At 43.0% G+C, this 12,150-nt stretch overlaps 1 protein-coding gene and 1 long non-coding RNA gene across 14 annotated transcripts; both read left to right on the top strand.

Moving 5' to 3' along the window:
• The first annotated feature begins 752 nt into the window (after window positions 1–752).
• LOC123185127 (uncharacterized) lies at window positions 753–3,586 on the top strand. 4 transcript variants are annotated; one of them, XR_006493198.1, is made up of 5 exons: window positions 753–1,044; window positions 1,609–1,707; window positions 1,812–1,891; window positions 1,975–3,068; window positions 3,225–3,586. It is a non-coding gene; the product is annotated as an uncharacterized lncRNA (long non-coding RNA). The 4 variants fall into 4 exon arrangements; XR_006493199.1 differs by having other exon boundaries at window positions 758–1,152; window positions 1,975–2,070; window positions 3,225–3,572; XR_006493197.1 differs by having other exon boundaries at window positions 760–1,044; window positions 1,975–2,070; window positions 3,225–3,570.
• A 143-nt stretch (window positions 3,587–3,729) lies between these two features.
• On the top strand, window positions 3,730–10,825 carry LOC123188253 (protein ALP1-like). Of its 10 annotated transcripts, XM_044600296.1 has the most exons (8): window positions 3,731–4,400; window positions 4,930–5,135; window positions 5,414–5,499; window positions 6,347–6,592; window positions 6,691–6,868; window positions 6,934–7,057; window positions 9,346–9,606; window positions 9,892–10,825. In XM_044600296.1, exons 4-8 carry the CDS (start codon window positions 6,547–6,549, stop codon window positions 10,522–10,524), a joined length of 1,242 nt encoding a protein of 413 aa, XP_044456231.1. In that variant the 5' UTR covers window positions 3,731–4,400; window positions 4,930–5,135; window positions 5,414–5,499; window positions 6,347–6,546; the 3' UTR covers window positions 10,525–10,825. The 10 variants fall into 10 exon arrangements, 8 of the variants coding, with proteins under 8 accessions (XP_044456232.1, XP_044456231.1, XP_044456230.1 ...); XM_044600297.1 differs by having other exon boundaries at window positions 3,730–4,400; window positions 4,938–5,135; window positions 5,414–6,592; XM_044600295.1 differs by having other exon boundaries at window positions 3,733–4,400; window positions 5,414–6,592.
• The last annotated feature ends 1,325 nt before the right edge of the window (window positions 10,826–12,150 follow it).

Here is a 12,150-nt window from a genome sequence, read left to right as displayed (position 1 = left end):
TGCTTGGCGATAATGGCAATGCAGTTATCACCATGTTTGCACCGTTCTTCACATGCACATCCCTAGGCTCCTTATGTTACTGTTCACCATCACTGTTGATTATTTCTCCTTCTATTCTGTTATCCAATAGGTATTCTCTTACTACATATAAATTTGGAGGATAAAGCATTTATTCTGTTGATATATTACCCCAAATTGCTGACATTTATTATGTTGATATATTAAACCCCAAATTGTTGAGATGTAACGTCTTCTATCTGAATTTGTTCCATAAAATTAATCATTGGTTTAGTTTGATAGATTAAACCCAAATTAGTTTATGGACTGAACTAGAAATAACACAATCACATATTAGTTTTCTTTTTAAATTTCATAGTAGAGATTTAGCCGTCGATGACCCACTACACGTGGATGCCACATCCTTTCTTCCTCACCTATCGCGCGAATTTTCAATGCCGGTCCACTGCGATCAGGGTGCTGGAGGCTCTTGGGCTTGCAGCTCGCATGCTTGGAGATAAGTTTTGTAGCCTCCCGTTACAATGCACGGGCATTTGTGCTAGTCTCTCCCTAATAATAAAGCACGGATTGGGTCTCCGGGTTCACCGTCGCAGCATGTTTGCAAAATTGTCCCTGAGCTTTTTAAGAATCAACCCGCAATCCTCAATAGCCCGAACGTAAGTGAAAAAAAAACGTTTCGGGCCCGAGCGCTGCGCCTTTCTCACGAGCGAAGCGAGTTCCTCTGTCTTCTCCTTCTCCACGTTATTTGCCGCCGCCGCCCCCGCCCTGCCCCGCCCCCGCTGCAGCCCGCCGTCGCCCCACCCTCGCTCGCCGCTGCGGATCCACCACCGCCCCTCTACAGCCCGACGTCCCGTCCCCGTGTCACACCACGAGCCTCTTGCCGGCGGGCTGGGCCCTCCTCGCGCTGGTACTTGCTCTGGGAAGAGCAGGAGGGGTGCTGGAGCAGTGGTCGTGGCGTCCCCGGGTGCCTGCCGCCCTCCCCGGGCACAAGGTCGCCGTTAGCCCCCCGACCCCCCAGCGCACAAGGTCGCCGTCAGCCCCACGCCCCCCCAGCGCTGGTCTCTGGTAGTCACCATCGTTGACGGAGTAGGAGTACACGCGGAGGTCGGGAAGGGGCATGGTCTTGCAGGCCAGGTCTGAGTTGGTGTGCGTGTGCTCTCCTACCACCGGTGCCAGGCCACTATATGGGTGTCCGGTGTCCCTGTTGCGGCTCCAGGATTTCACCGGGAGCTCCTGTGCTGCAGTTTTGCTCAGAGTTTTGAGGATAATATATCTCTACTTCTCCCCTCCTGAACTCAGAAGCAGTAGATAAATTTTTGTGACCACTACATTCAGGAATAATTGACTGAAAGGAACAATTTGATTTGGAAAGGCAATCAATCTACATAAATCATGGCACAATTATCTAAATTATCTGGAGCGGGTTGATTGTGTGGAGTTGCAAGCATAATTTGTTGTAATGTAGTTTCAAAGATGATTTAGACAAAAAAAACACCACCAAGCATTGCAAATGACGAGGTAGAAAAAATTTAGATTTGCTAGCAAATGACAAAACCAAATCAGATGGCTTACTGGAGGTTCTTGGTTCAGGTTGTTAGATGGAAGGACAAGGCGGCGGCGATGGAGACGGGGAGTCGATTAGGAAGGAGAAAGAGTTTGTGCAACTGCTGCTCAGTGCGAAAAACAGAGGTAAATAAATTTATTGTTCAGGTGGCGAGATTCAGTCTCCCTAATTTGTATTCAGCGATGAACTACTGAATGGTGTTGCTAAATTCATGGCATGAGTTGTCAAGGAGGACGTCAAAGTGTGGGAGGTTGCAGTCTTGCAGGAGATTAGCCTTACCTTGGCAAAGTAGCTTGCGGTCCTGAAGCTGTATGTTTGCTTAATCTGAAGTGTGCACAAATATTTGTGTTCAATAAGTGAAATGTATCCATCTGACTGACATGAACCTTCAGGAAAGACAGATCCTAAAGTTGGCTTCACTTGGTAGTAACTATGGAAACCTCAAGAATGTTGTTGACGCCCTGAAGGCTTTTGAGTTGTATTGTCAGGTCTGTCTATGCAAATTGAAATTTACTTGAGAGTGAATCTCTAATGTTGTACCTTTTGCAAAATACTACCAGCTAAATATGATAAGGTTTTCTTCTTCCCAATGTGATGAGGCATGAGGCAAAACCTCTTCATATAGAACAGGCTGCGTGCCTTGATAGGGTTGAAAGCACTGAAGTAGTGTTACATTGCTGTACTGTTTTTGAAACTTCAAGTCCCGCTGTTACTTAAAACCAACAAAGAACAGTTATCATTTTTCCTTGACACTGTAAGCTTGATAGAATACGCTGTACATGCAACTACATGTTGTCTCATTACTTTAGTCTACTTTTCTTAAAAAGTGTGATGATTGTCGCTAACAATGTTGGAAAGATTCCAACAGAAAATAAATTTCTTTGTAGTGAACCCTCTAATCAAAAAGAAAAGAGAATCATTTATTCATCATTGACTAAATCTATTTAAGAGTTAATCTTTGTTGATAATCTTCAGTGTAAACTCTATTATTTTTTGCTTCATTGCCAGGATTTATGCACTTTTCCCATGGCATAATATAAGAATCAAAATCAATTTATTGGATCACAATCATATCTAGGAGTATTTGCACCACTTTAAGTGATCTTGTATAGTTGGAATGTTACATTTCACTTTAATTGCTTTCCTGAACGTACGGACTAAGAAAATTTCAGTTTCTCCTGTCATCAATAAATGTTATAAGATTTAGATTATTGAATTCAGTAAAAGTTCAAAACATATGAGAGCACTAACCATGTTTCGGCTCCTTGACTGAGGACGTACGAACTTGCAAAAAGCACAAGCGTAGAAGCGAAAGAAGGAGCGAGAGGATTAAGCTTCCAAGTGCGGCAACTAGGAACATCTCGATCGGTGATTTGAAGTGTGTTTTTCAATAGCATGGTGCATGGATACTTGCACGTATTCCCCCGATGCAACGGACACTATTTAATTGTCATAGAACTACATACAAGGCTCTCATGCAAAAAAGGTGTTATTTAAGCACTATTTTACTGGATTTTATTCTGTGTGAAAAAACATAAAAAGTGCCTCTACACGTCTTGGGTCGGCGGCTGTCGGCATTACGGTACTCCAATTAGCATCTCTTGGTAATCTTTTAGGATCACTAATGTATGTTTTATGATAGGTTTTATCAGGCATGAAGGTGGCGTGGGCCAGCAAGGAGTCTGGGGGTTCAGCAGGACATCCTTGCAGGAGTAGTCGAGCAGAGGCTGACACTGGCCAATATGACCAGCATTGCCGCAGATCGCCTCCATGTGGGCTGCTGTTGCAAAGTCACGGTGCTGCACCTCAGCGAATTCAGCAGGAGCAATTCATTCCCCACCCAAGTGTTTATTATTGATCATTGCTGCTTCATCTGTTTATTCTCATCTAACTAATATATTTACGAACTTTTTGTATGTTTGGCTAATTCTTCTTTATCTTATGGGGCTTTGCTGTGAAAGAAAGATGAAGTTCAAAGAGTTCAATTTAGAGTTAGTGTAGTTTCCCCGGAAGAAAAAAGAGAGAATTGGTGCAGTGTCTCATGCCTAGTCTCTCCCTAATAATAAAGCACGGATTGGGTCTTCGGGTTCACCGTCGCGGTGTTTTTATATAAAGGTCCCTGTGCATTATAGAAATTAACCCGCAATCATTCCCTAGGTGAAATATTCGTCATTTGAAAGAAAAAGGGTCTCCCGCACGCCAATGCCAAACATCTGCTGCATCGCCCCATGGCTTCGCCTCGCTCGCCACCGGCGGCAGCCACCCCGCCGCCTGACTGGCCGCGCACCGGAGGCGACCGGTGGCAGGTCGATCTTCCCCTCGCACCCCCCCCCCCCCCCCCCCCGGCCGCGCGCCGCCATCTAGCACCACCATCGTCGCCGCTCCCTCGATGGTTGGAGCTCCCTTCCCACAGCCCGATCTAGATGCCCCTCCCTGTCATATCTGAGCACCACGCTCTGCCCGTCCACAACCAGCCTCCTCAATCTCCAACCTGTTCTACATCCCCTCTCCACCCGTCCACAATCAGCCTCCTCAATCTCCAACCTCCTGCAGCCGTCCCTCTCTGATTTGGATCAAAGTAGATCCATCGATGGAGGCAGGGGAGCAGCAGATGTGGAGCCATCAGACGAGTAGGATCAGCTCGGGAAACATGAGGGAAGGGATGGATCTGGTGGATGCCGGGGAGCAGCAGATGGAGCAAAAGAAATAAAGAATCAGTTGCTCCCGCTGCTACCTCCCAGCCGCGTCCCACCCCGTTAGGAACGCTGCCCGGCTCCCCTGCTCCTATCGCCCCACCTTTTCCTAGCCAATAATCAAGGTAATTTCCCTCTCTTTGTTTTTTTACTTTACACGGTGCATAGCAGTCAGAATTTGTACATGTAGATCCTAAAACGTTATGCTATGCAGATAGGCTTGCTCTAGGCGCTGAATATCTTGTAGTTGAAATTACTTGGGATGCTTTCTGAATGTGGTACTTACACAATCAAGTTATGTGCCAAGTCAAGTCTTATGTTGTGGATCATGTGGGTGTAAAAGAATAGATTAGTAGTACCAAGTCTGATCCGTCTTCACTATGTGGAGCTTTCCATTCGTCTTTTGTAATGTTCCATTAACCATGTGGAGCTCTAGACAAATTTTATTGACTCCAAAAGAAACAGATTGATGATGTTTTTTGTAGACAAAATACAATAAAAGGTCATTGTTGCATAATTGGGGAAAGCAACAAAAGATCTTTTTCAGATAATGATGTGCTGTTATGATCTATATAAAATCTTTGGGTCATTCACCTCACTGTATTATGATTGATGAGTTAATCACCTCATTCCCCTTCCTCCTCCCCGACTTAGGGGTGCAGTAGAGGAGCACCAGTACCGGTGTAGAATGCATCTGCAGTGGTGCGGGTTGGGGACCGAGTGACGGATTCAGGTCAAGGGGGTTTTCGGCTAGCGCAGAAGCAGGCTGCATAAGAATGCAATAATGTGATTAAGCAAGGCAGGCGTCTGGGAAACAAGAATGGTGATGGCTTGCTCAACTAGAAGTTCTACAATAAATGGTACAAGCATTGATCCCTTCTTTCTGTACCTTTGGTTCTGGTTCACGGGAGCTTTAGCTCTTGAAGTTGGCTTGCTTTTACTGGTAATGATTTGTGGTAATGCTTTTCTCATCTTTCTTAGTTAGACGAGCACAGATTTATCCACGCCAGCAGCCGTCATTTGTTTGATTTTTTTATTGCTGCGGTCGTGGCCCTTGAGCTGCGTTGATTTTTCTATTTCTTAACTATCATGTATCACTTTTACCTGCATATTCAAGGATTTTTTTTCTTGGTACTAGGATGGATATTTTCTCCTGGAATGCAGATGGATGTCTGATTGAGAAGATGAATCAAGCATCCTGCTATGATATGACAGAGCAGTATCGTGAGTACATAGGGAAGCAGCTCAACATCCAGCATACTACAATTTCAATTTCTACAATGCAGATGAATGCTATGCATTTTTCGGTGTATGAGTTCTTTGTGATTTCCTCCCATATTTTTGATCCAGACTTTCATGATACACACACATACTATAAACTTCAGTACTACTAATTGCTAGCTTTATTTGGTCATATCTGATTCTCTGTTGTTAATCCGCTCCTACATTGCCAAGCTCAGTTTGATTATACATGGAGTGTGTTTTATTCTCTGATGATATTTCCATATTTTTAAATATATGGCAAGCAAAACTCTTGGTGTTAGTGCTTATTCTTTTTGTTTTAGATGGTTTACTACGGTACTTGAGTCATTTATTGATTTATTTTGGATGTTGAATTGTACCATGCTCCAGGAAGTTGATATCTGACTGTCTAGAGTTTGTGCCTAATTTAGATTGACCATGGTATGGACCAATCCAAGGTCCATCAGGATGTAGACAGTGTCCGTAAATTCCTTCTGGACCAGTACATCAATAAAAAAAACATGTCAATGCACAACACTCCTACATTAACCATTCTCAACAAAGTCATGCCTGTATTATGAGAAATCAGATCAACGTTGGTGGGCAAGAAGTTTCAGTTTTCTTTTATAATTCTATTGATGATTGATTAGTTATTAGTTATGCTCTCGAAGAAGTTGCCGATGGAGATAGCTGGGGTGTCATCGTCCTTCCTTGATCTGGGCATATGTGCCGGCACTTGCAGATTCCATCGCATAGAGAAATGGCACTGCTTCTGTGCTACCTATGACTCATTTATGTGCTGGCCAACTTTCATTTTCATGCCAAGCAGGGTTGATTATCAGAGGGCTAGGAAAGATGGAGCATGAGCGGGAGCATCGACTACGATGAGTTCATCAGGGCGACAGTGTACATCAACAAGCAGTAGCAGGAGGAGCACCTGCCGGCTGCCTTTGTCTACGTCGACAAGGACGGCAGTAGGTGCATCACCGTAGAAAAAGCTGGAAGAAGCTTGCCAAGAGTACAACATACATGTTGTATCAACACATCATTAGGGACATCGACAATGACAACATGCGTATGTTTATTCACTGCAGTCTTTGTCTTGAATTAATTAATTGGTTTCAGTTAATTCCAGTGATTAGTCTTAGGGGCTGTTTGGATGACTACCAATAGTTGCCTTACCAAAATATTGGTCACGCCCGACCCTTTTGGCCTCCACCTGGATCACGACCAATTTTGGCTCGCCCCAGCGCGCCCGCGCCCATTTTCGCCAAATCGCGGGTGAAACGGCGGCGCGGAAATCGGCCGCCAAAAAATTGGCAGCGCGTGAACTGGGCGTCGAGTATAAAAGGTAGGCAGCGAAATTTCCTCGTCGGTTCCTTCACTTTCCTCTTTTCATCCCAGGCAAACACACAGGAGCGAGTGGAGGGCAAGATCTGCAGCTATCGCCAAGGCCGCCGGATTCCTGCGACAATACGAGCTTCTCCGGCCGCCGCCGGCGTTCCTCTGTCTCTCGTTCTCATCTCTCAATCCACCCACGGTCAGCAGCTCAACTCCCCTTCAATCCCACCCCGATCCCCTTTTCTCTTGGCATGATTTGCTTCAATCCGACCTTTTTAATTGGTGATATGCTGCACGTACGTATATACTTGCCAGATCTAAGTACTTGCCTGCCAAATCCATGCCCTTTGCCCCTGCTCCCAGTCTTAGATCTCCATATGCAGCATCCGTGAAGTTATAAGGCAGCCAAGACACTAGAAATTAGACATGAGAAGGATATTTGACACAGAGCTAGTTATGAGTCCATATGACCTCTGTTTTTAGAACATTGTTGTCCATAAATTTCTTAGGAGCCGGCTGGACATATATGCTTAATTGTTGATTGGGACTTATTATCTCTGTCTCTTATTTCTGATTCACAAATAGTCAAGCACATATCTGTATTTTTTGTTAATGATTTAGGTGGATCTTTTTATAAGTTACTCATCACTATTATTAGTTATAAGCAGCTCTGATTTTGTACAATGTAAATATGATTTAGATCATTCATATTAATGTACTTGTTATATTGACCCAGATGGACTTGGATTAGCAAAAATATTATTATCTCACCATGTTGTGGCGGAGAACTCTGTCTGTCATTGTTCTTCTCTTGGCTCTTTGGTATAGAAACAAAGATGGTAGAAAATTTAGAAGTGGAGGAAGAAAGTATGGTCCACTAGTTGAGAGAGACATCTACAGGACTAATGTCCTGGTTAGGCTAATTGACACATCCGATGCAATATGTATCAAGCAACTGCGGATGTCTCGAGCTGTGTTTTACAAGCTATGCATTAGGCTCAGGCAGAAAAAGTTGTTAATTGATACACTACATGTTTCAGTAGAGGAACAAGTAGCAATGTTCCTATACATGATCGGTCAGCATCACACAAATTCATCCATTGGATTTTGGTTCTGGCGATCTAGTGAAACAGTGAGCAGATATTTCAATATTGTTCTTCGTGCGATGGGGGAGTTAGCTCGTGATCTCATTTACATTAGATCAACGGACACACACACAAAAATCACTAGCAGCCCGGACAGATTCTACCCGTATTTTGAGGTAACCCTTAGACCGTAGATTTATTACTGATTATACAAGATCGACCTAACCCAAGCTTGACATGAACTTCCCTTTCTCATATTCATAGGGATGCATAGGGGCACTAGATGGCACTCATGTTAAGGCTTGTGTTCCTGCCCACATGGTCGACAAGTTTAGGGGCCGCAAGTCATACCCCTCCCAAAATGTGCTAGCAGTTGTTGACTTCGACCTTCGATTCACATATGTTCTAGCTGGTTGGGAGGGCTCTGCCCATGATTCTCTTGTGCTAAAAGATGCCCTCACACGTCCAGGGGGATTAAAAATACCCGAAGGTACATATACAACGTAACATACATGTTTGTCACTGTGTTGTGCCAACTTGACTTTAACTCATTGTTAATACAACATGGCTGTAGGGAAATATTTCTTGGCTGATGCTGGGTATGCTGCGAGGCCAGGGATATTGCCTCCTTATCGTGGTGTGCGCTACCACCTAAACGAATTTGCTGGAGACCGTGACCCAACTACCCCAAAAGAATTGTTCAACCACCGCCATTCATCACTTAGGACCACAGTTGAACGGGCATTTGGGACTCTTAAGAGTCGCTTCAAGATTCTTACTCAAAGGCCCTTCATACCTTTGAAATCTCAGATTAAAGTGGTAGTTGCTTGTTGTGCTTTGCACAATTGGATATTAGAAAATGGTCCAGATGATTATGTTGTGGATGAGGCGACATGGTATGCCAATCTCCCTAGGAGTACTGGGCGGGTTCGTGATCAAGAGGCTGACATACGTGAGTGGGCTGCCAAGCGAGATTTAATCGCTCAGCAAATGTGGACAGATAGAGAGAGTGCATGTGACAATGAGGCTGATGCTATCCCAGCTTAGTATCTTTGATGTATTTCCATGTGAGGGAACATTTGAAGGATGTACTGTACCTTTGATGTATTTCCATGTGAGGGAACATTTGAAGGATGTACTGTACCTTTGATGTATTTCCATGTGAGGGAACATTTGAAGGATGTACTGTACCTTTGATGTATTTCCATGCGAGGGAAAAATTGAACGATGTAGTGTTTCAATTTAATCTGGTCTCTCTGTCCTATTAAATAAGTTTAGTTCTGTCCTGTTGTAAGTTGGATCTGTGATGTTTCATGTTCGTATGCTGACATTTTTTTGAGGGTTTTTGCTTCCAACTCACTTTCTTAATAACTAGTTGTTTGCAATGGTGACCTATCTGTAGGTCATGGGGAAGCATAAGCTCACTCTGAAGACCGAGGAGGACTCCAATCCTCGTGATAAGTACATAACTTGGACTGACGAGGCGACAAGGTTTATGCTTGAATGGTATATCGACCTTCGTAAGGACAAACCTGCAACTTTCAAGTTCAAGAAACAACACCACTTGCAATGTGCTGATGCTCTAAATGGCAAGTTTTCGCTTGGTGTCACTCAAACCCAAGTGGATCGACACTATCGTCAATGCAAGGAGAAGTGGGGCTGGGTGCGTCGTGCCATGGCCAATAGTGGAAATGGCCTTGACAGAACCACTTTCACATTCACACTTTCTAAGTCAAAAAAGCAAAGACTCAATATAAGTTCTTAGTAGTTTTTTCTCTTATTTATATCATGGTCTGATTTTAAAATGAGTGGATAGCTGCTATTGTCTATATATATGTATGCTTCATATTCACTGTCTCTTGTTGTGTTTTTTTATACCTGCAACTTCTCTCATGTTTTGTGTTCATAACATCATTATTTTACTCTTTTTACCTTACCTTGTGTGCAGAAAACTGCAGTCAATTATCTTACCAGACCCATTAGGTTCTTTCATCAATTGGAAGAGTTATTCTCGGATCAATCTCATGCTGATGGCTCACTCGCAGTTGACCAAACCACTGTCAATGTGGATGATGGTAGTGATGACAGCGAGGATGTGAGGGAACTTGAGGGAAATCTAATTCCAGCAGACAGTGATGAAGCTGACTCTGACACTATTGATCTTCGCAGTCCTAAAGTCGACTTGGATGGCAATCCATTAAACAAGAAGCGCAAGTGTGCGTCATCATCACCTTCCAAGAAGCCAACCAAGGGCAAAGCAAACAAGAAGGGCAAGGTACCTAATGATGATATGGTAACCAGTATCAAGAAGCTAGCTGAATCCCTTGCATCCCCTATTGTGTCTGTGCAACCAATGCCACCTGCAGATCCTTATGCAAATCTTTGGAAGCGGATCAATGCCCTTACCATCCCAGCTAAGGATAAACTTGAGATTGTTGCCTATCTATCCAAGCCAGACCAAGATATCTTTCGTAGTTATCTTAACTATGCCGATGAAACAATTCTTCGAGAGTGGGTCATTAGCTACTTTGAGCCTCAGTTTCATGAAGGTGGCAATGATGGATCTGCGGCTGCTCACTGAATTGCCACATGGTTAGATAGAGTTTGTGGCAACCTTTTGTTTATATGGCTAGGAACGCTTTAACACGTAGTGGGAGCATGGATAACATCATCATGCATATTTTGTCTATATACAGCAAACTTGGGTGCATCATGTACTGTTTGTATGGAGTGCATTTGGTGCATGGCTGGCTGTTTATGTCCTAGATGGTATGGTAAAGGATGTGAACCTTATTCCGTCTATCATGTATCAGACAATATATGAGCTACTTAATGTATGAGTTTAATTCTGAAGTTCTGAAAATGCAGAGTTTGTGTGCGTATGTGTGTTGGTTAATTCAAATTTTTATTTTTTTGTAGCATGTGATATGTGACTGCTTGTTTACACACAAGCGTTCTTTTATTTGGCTGGCATGCAATTTTCAAATTTTGAAACCAAACCAAACACATGCCAGTCAAATGTGCCAAATATTTGGCTTCAAACCAAATGACATCCAATGGTTTTGCCAAAAAATTGGCAAGTACTAATGGCTACAATCCAAACAGCCATGACTTGCCAATTTTTTGGTCATGCCCTGGAATTGGTGATGCCAATTATTTGGTAGGGCAAGATTGGGCTCAATCCAAACAGCCCCTTACCGTTAAGCTAAAAATTACAAATCTGAAATCAAAATTGAGCAAGTCCTTGATATATAGTATACACTTGATTAGCATTGTCGAATCGATGATGACGAGTTTGTGGTGATGGTGGAGAAGGGGATCACCAGAGGCACATCTCCCACGTTATCATTCTCCATGGAGCGGACGGCCTCAGTTAGCATCATGGCTCCTCCACCAGTCGATCACTGTTGTGCCAATTGCATATAATTAAAAAAGATTAATTATACTGTACTTGTATACAACCTAGCTACCCACATTATTTGTTTACTATGCAAGATAGATGTGGTACCAGTAAGAACTCATGTTGCTTTAGATACAGAGTATATCTTTTGACTGAATTTTCATATACAGTACTCGGTCTTTGTTTGCGTTGTGCTATGGATGATATCAACATTTTTAACACAATTCATTATTGATGTTGTTTGTGTAAACTGACGGAGATAAAAAAATGTTTGCATCATCTATGTGATTTGCATCCTATGATATTTAATTTGACATCGCTTTAAGGTGTTATTATTTTATACTGCTACTGGATTAGTATGGTTGCATGAAAAACTGAATTTTCTTTCTGGTGGATTTTTTAAATTCATTGAGACAAGGTCATCAAAATCATGACGATCGATAGATATGAGGTAGTCAGGAATATGAATATGTGATTCTTACCGGCGCCAACTCTGGCCATATAGGTTCAGAACCAAGCACGAAGGTTAATCCAAATATGCAGGGAAGAATACAAATGCGAAAATGCATAGTCACGTAAGATGACCATACAGAGACAATATTATGCATGAAGGTTTGGATTGTTTCACACCGAGTTAAACTGAAGATGCAAAAATACTGTATGAAAATTCTATAAATGAGGAAAAACGTTTGCTTTAATGAAACTGGTCCCCCTTATATTCTGAAATGTCTACACGTATTCACACAAACTATGGTTGAAGATGAAAGGCGCCAAGGACGCACAATGGCGGGTGCGGGAAGGCATCAG

This window comes from Triticum aestivum, chromosome 2A (genome assembly GCF_018294505.1).
Source record: "Triticum aestivum cultivar Chinese Spring chromosome 2A, IWGSC CS RefSeq v2.1, whole genome shotgun sequence".
NCBI classification, from domain to species: domain Eukaryota; kingdom Viridiplantae; phylum Streptophyta; class Magnoliopsida; order Poales; family Poaceae; genus Triticum; species Triticum aestivum.
The sequence above is the reverse complement of the archived record's forward strand: the minus strand, read 5'-3'. Positions and strand labels throughout refer to the sequence as shown.

Coding starts and splice junctions, on each gene's coding strand:
- LOC123188253 (XM_044600297.1), top strand. CDS start 6,547: ATGTTGTATCAACACATCATTAGGGACATCGACAATGACAACATGC. Junction 7,058..9,345: donor CATCTCTCAATCCACCCACG/GTCAGCAGCTCA, acceptor ACCTATCTGTAG/GTCATGGGGAAGCATAAGCT. Junction 9,607..9,891: donor GCAAGGAGAAGTGGGGCTGG/GTGCGTCGTGCC, acceptor CCTTGTGTGCAG/AAAACTGCAGTCAATTATCT.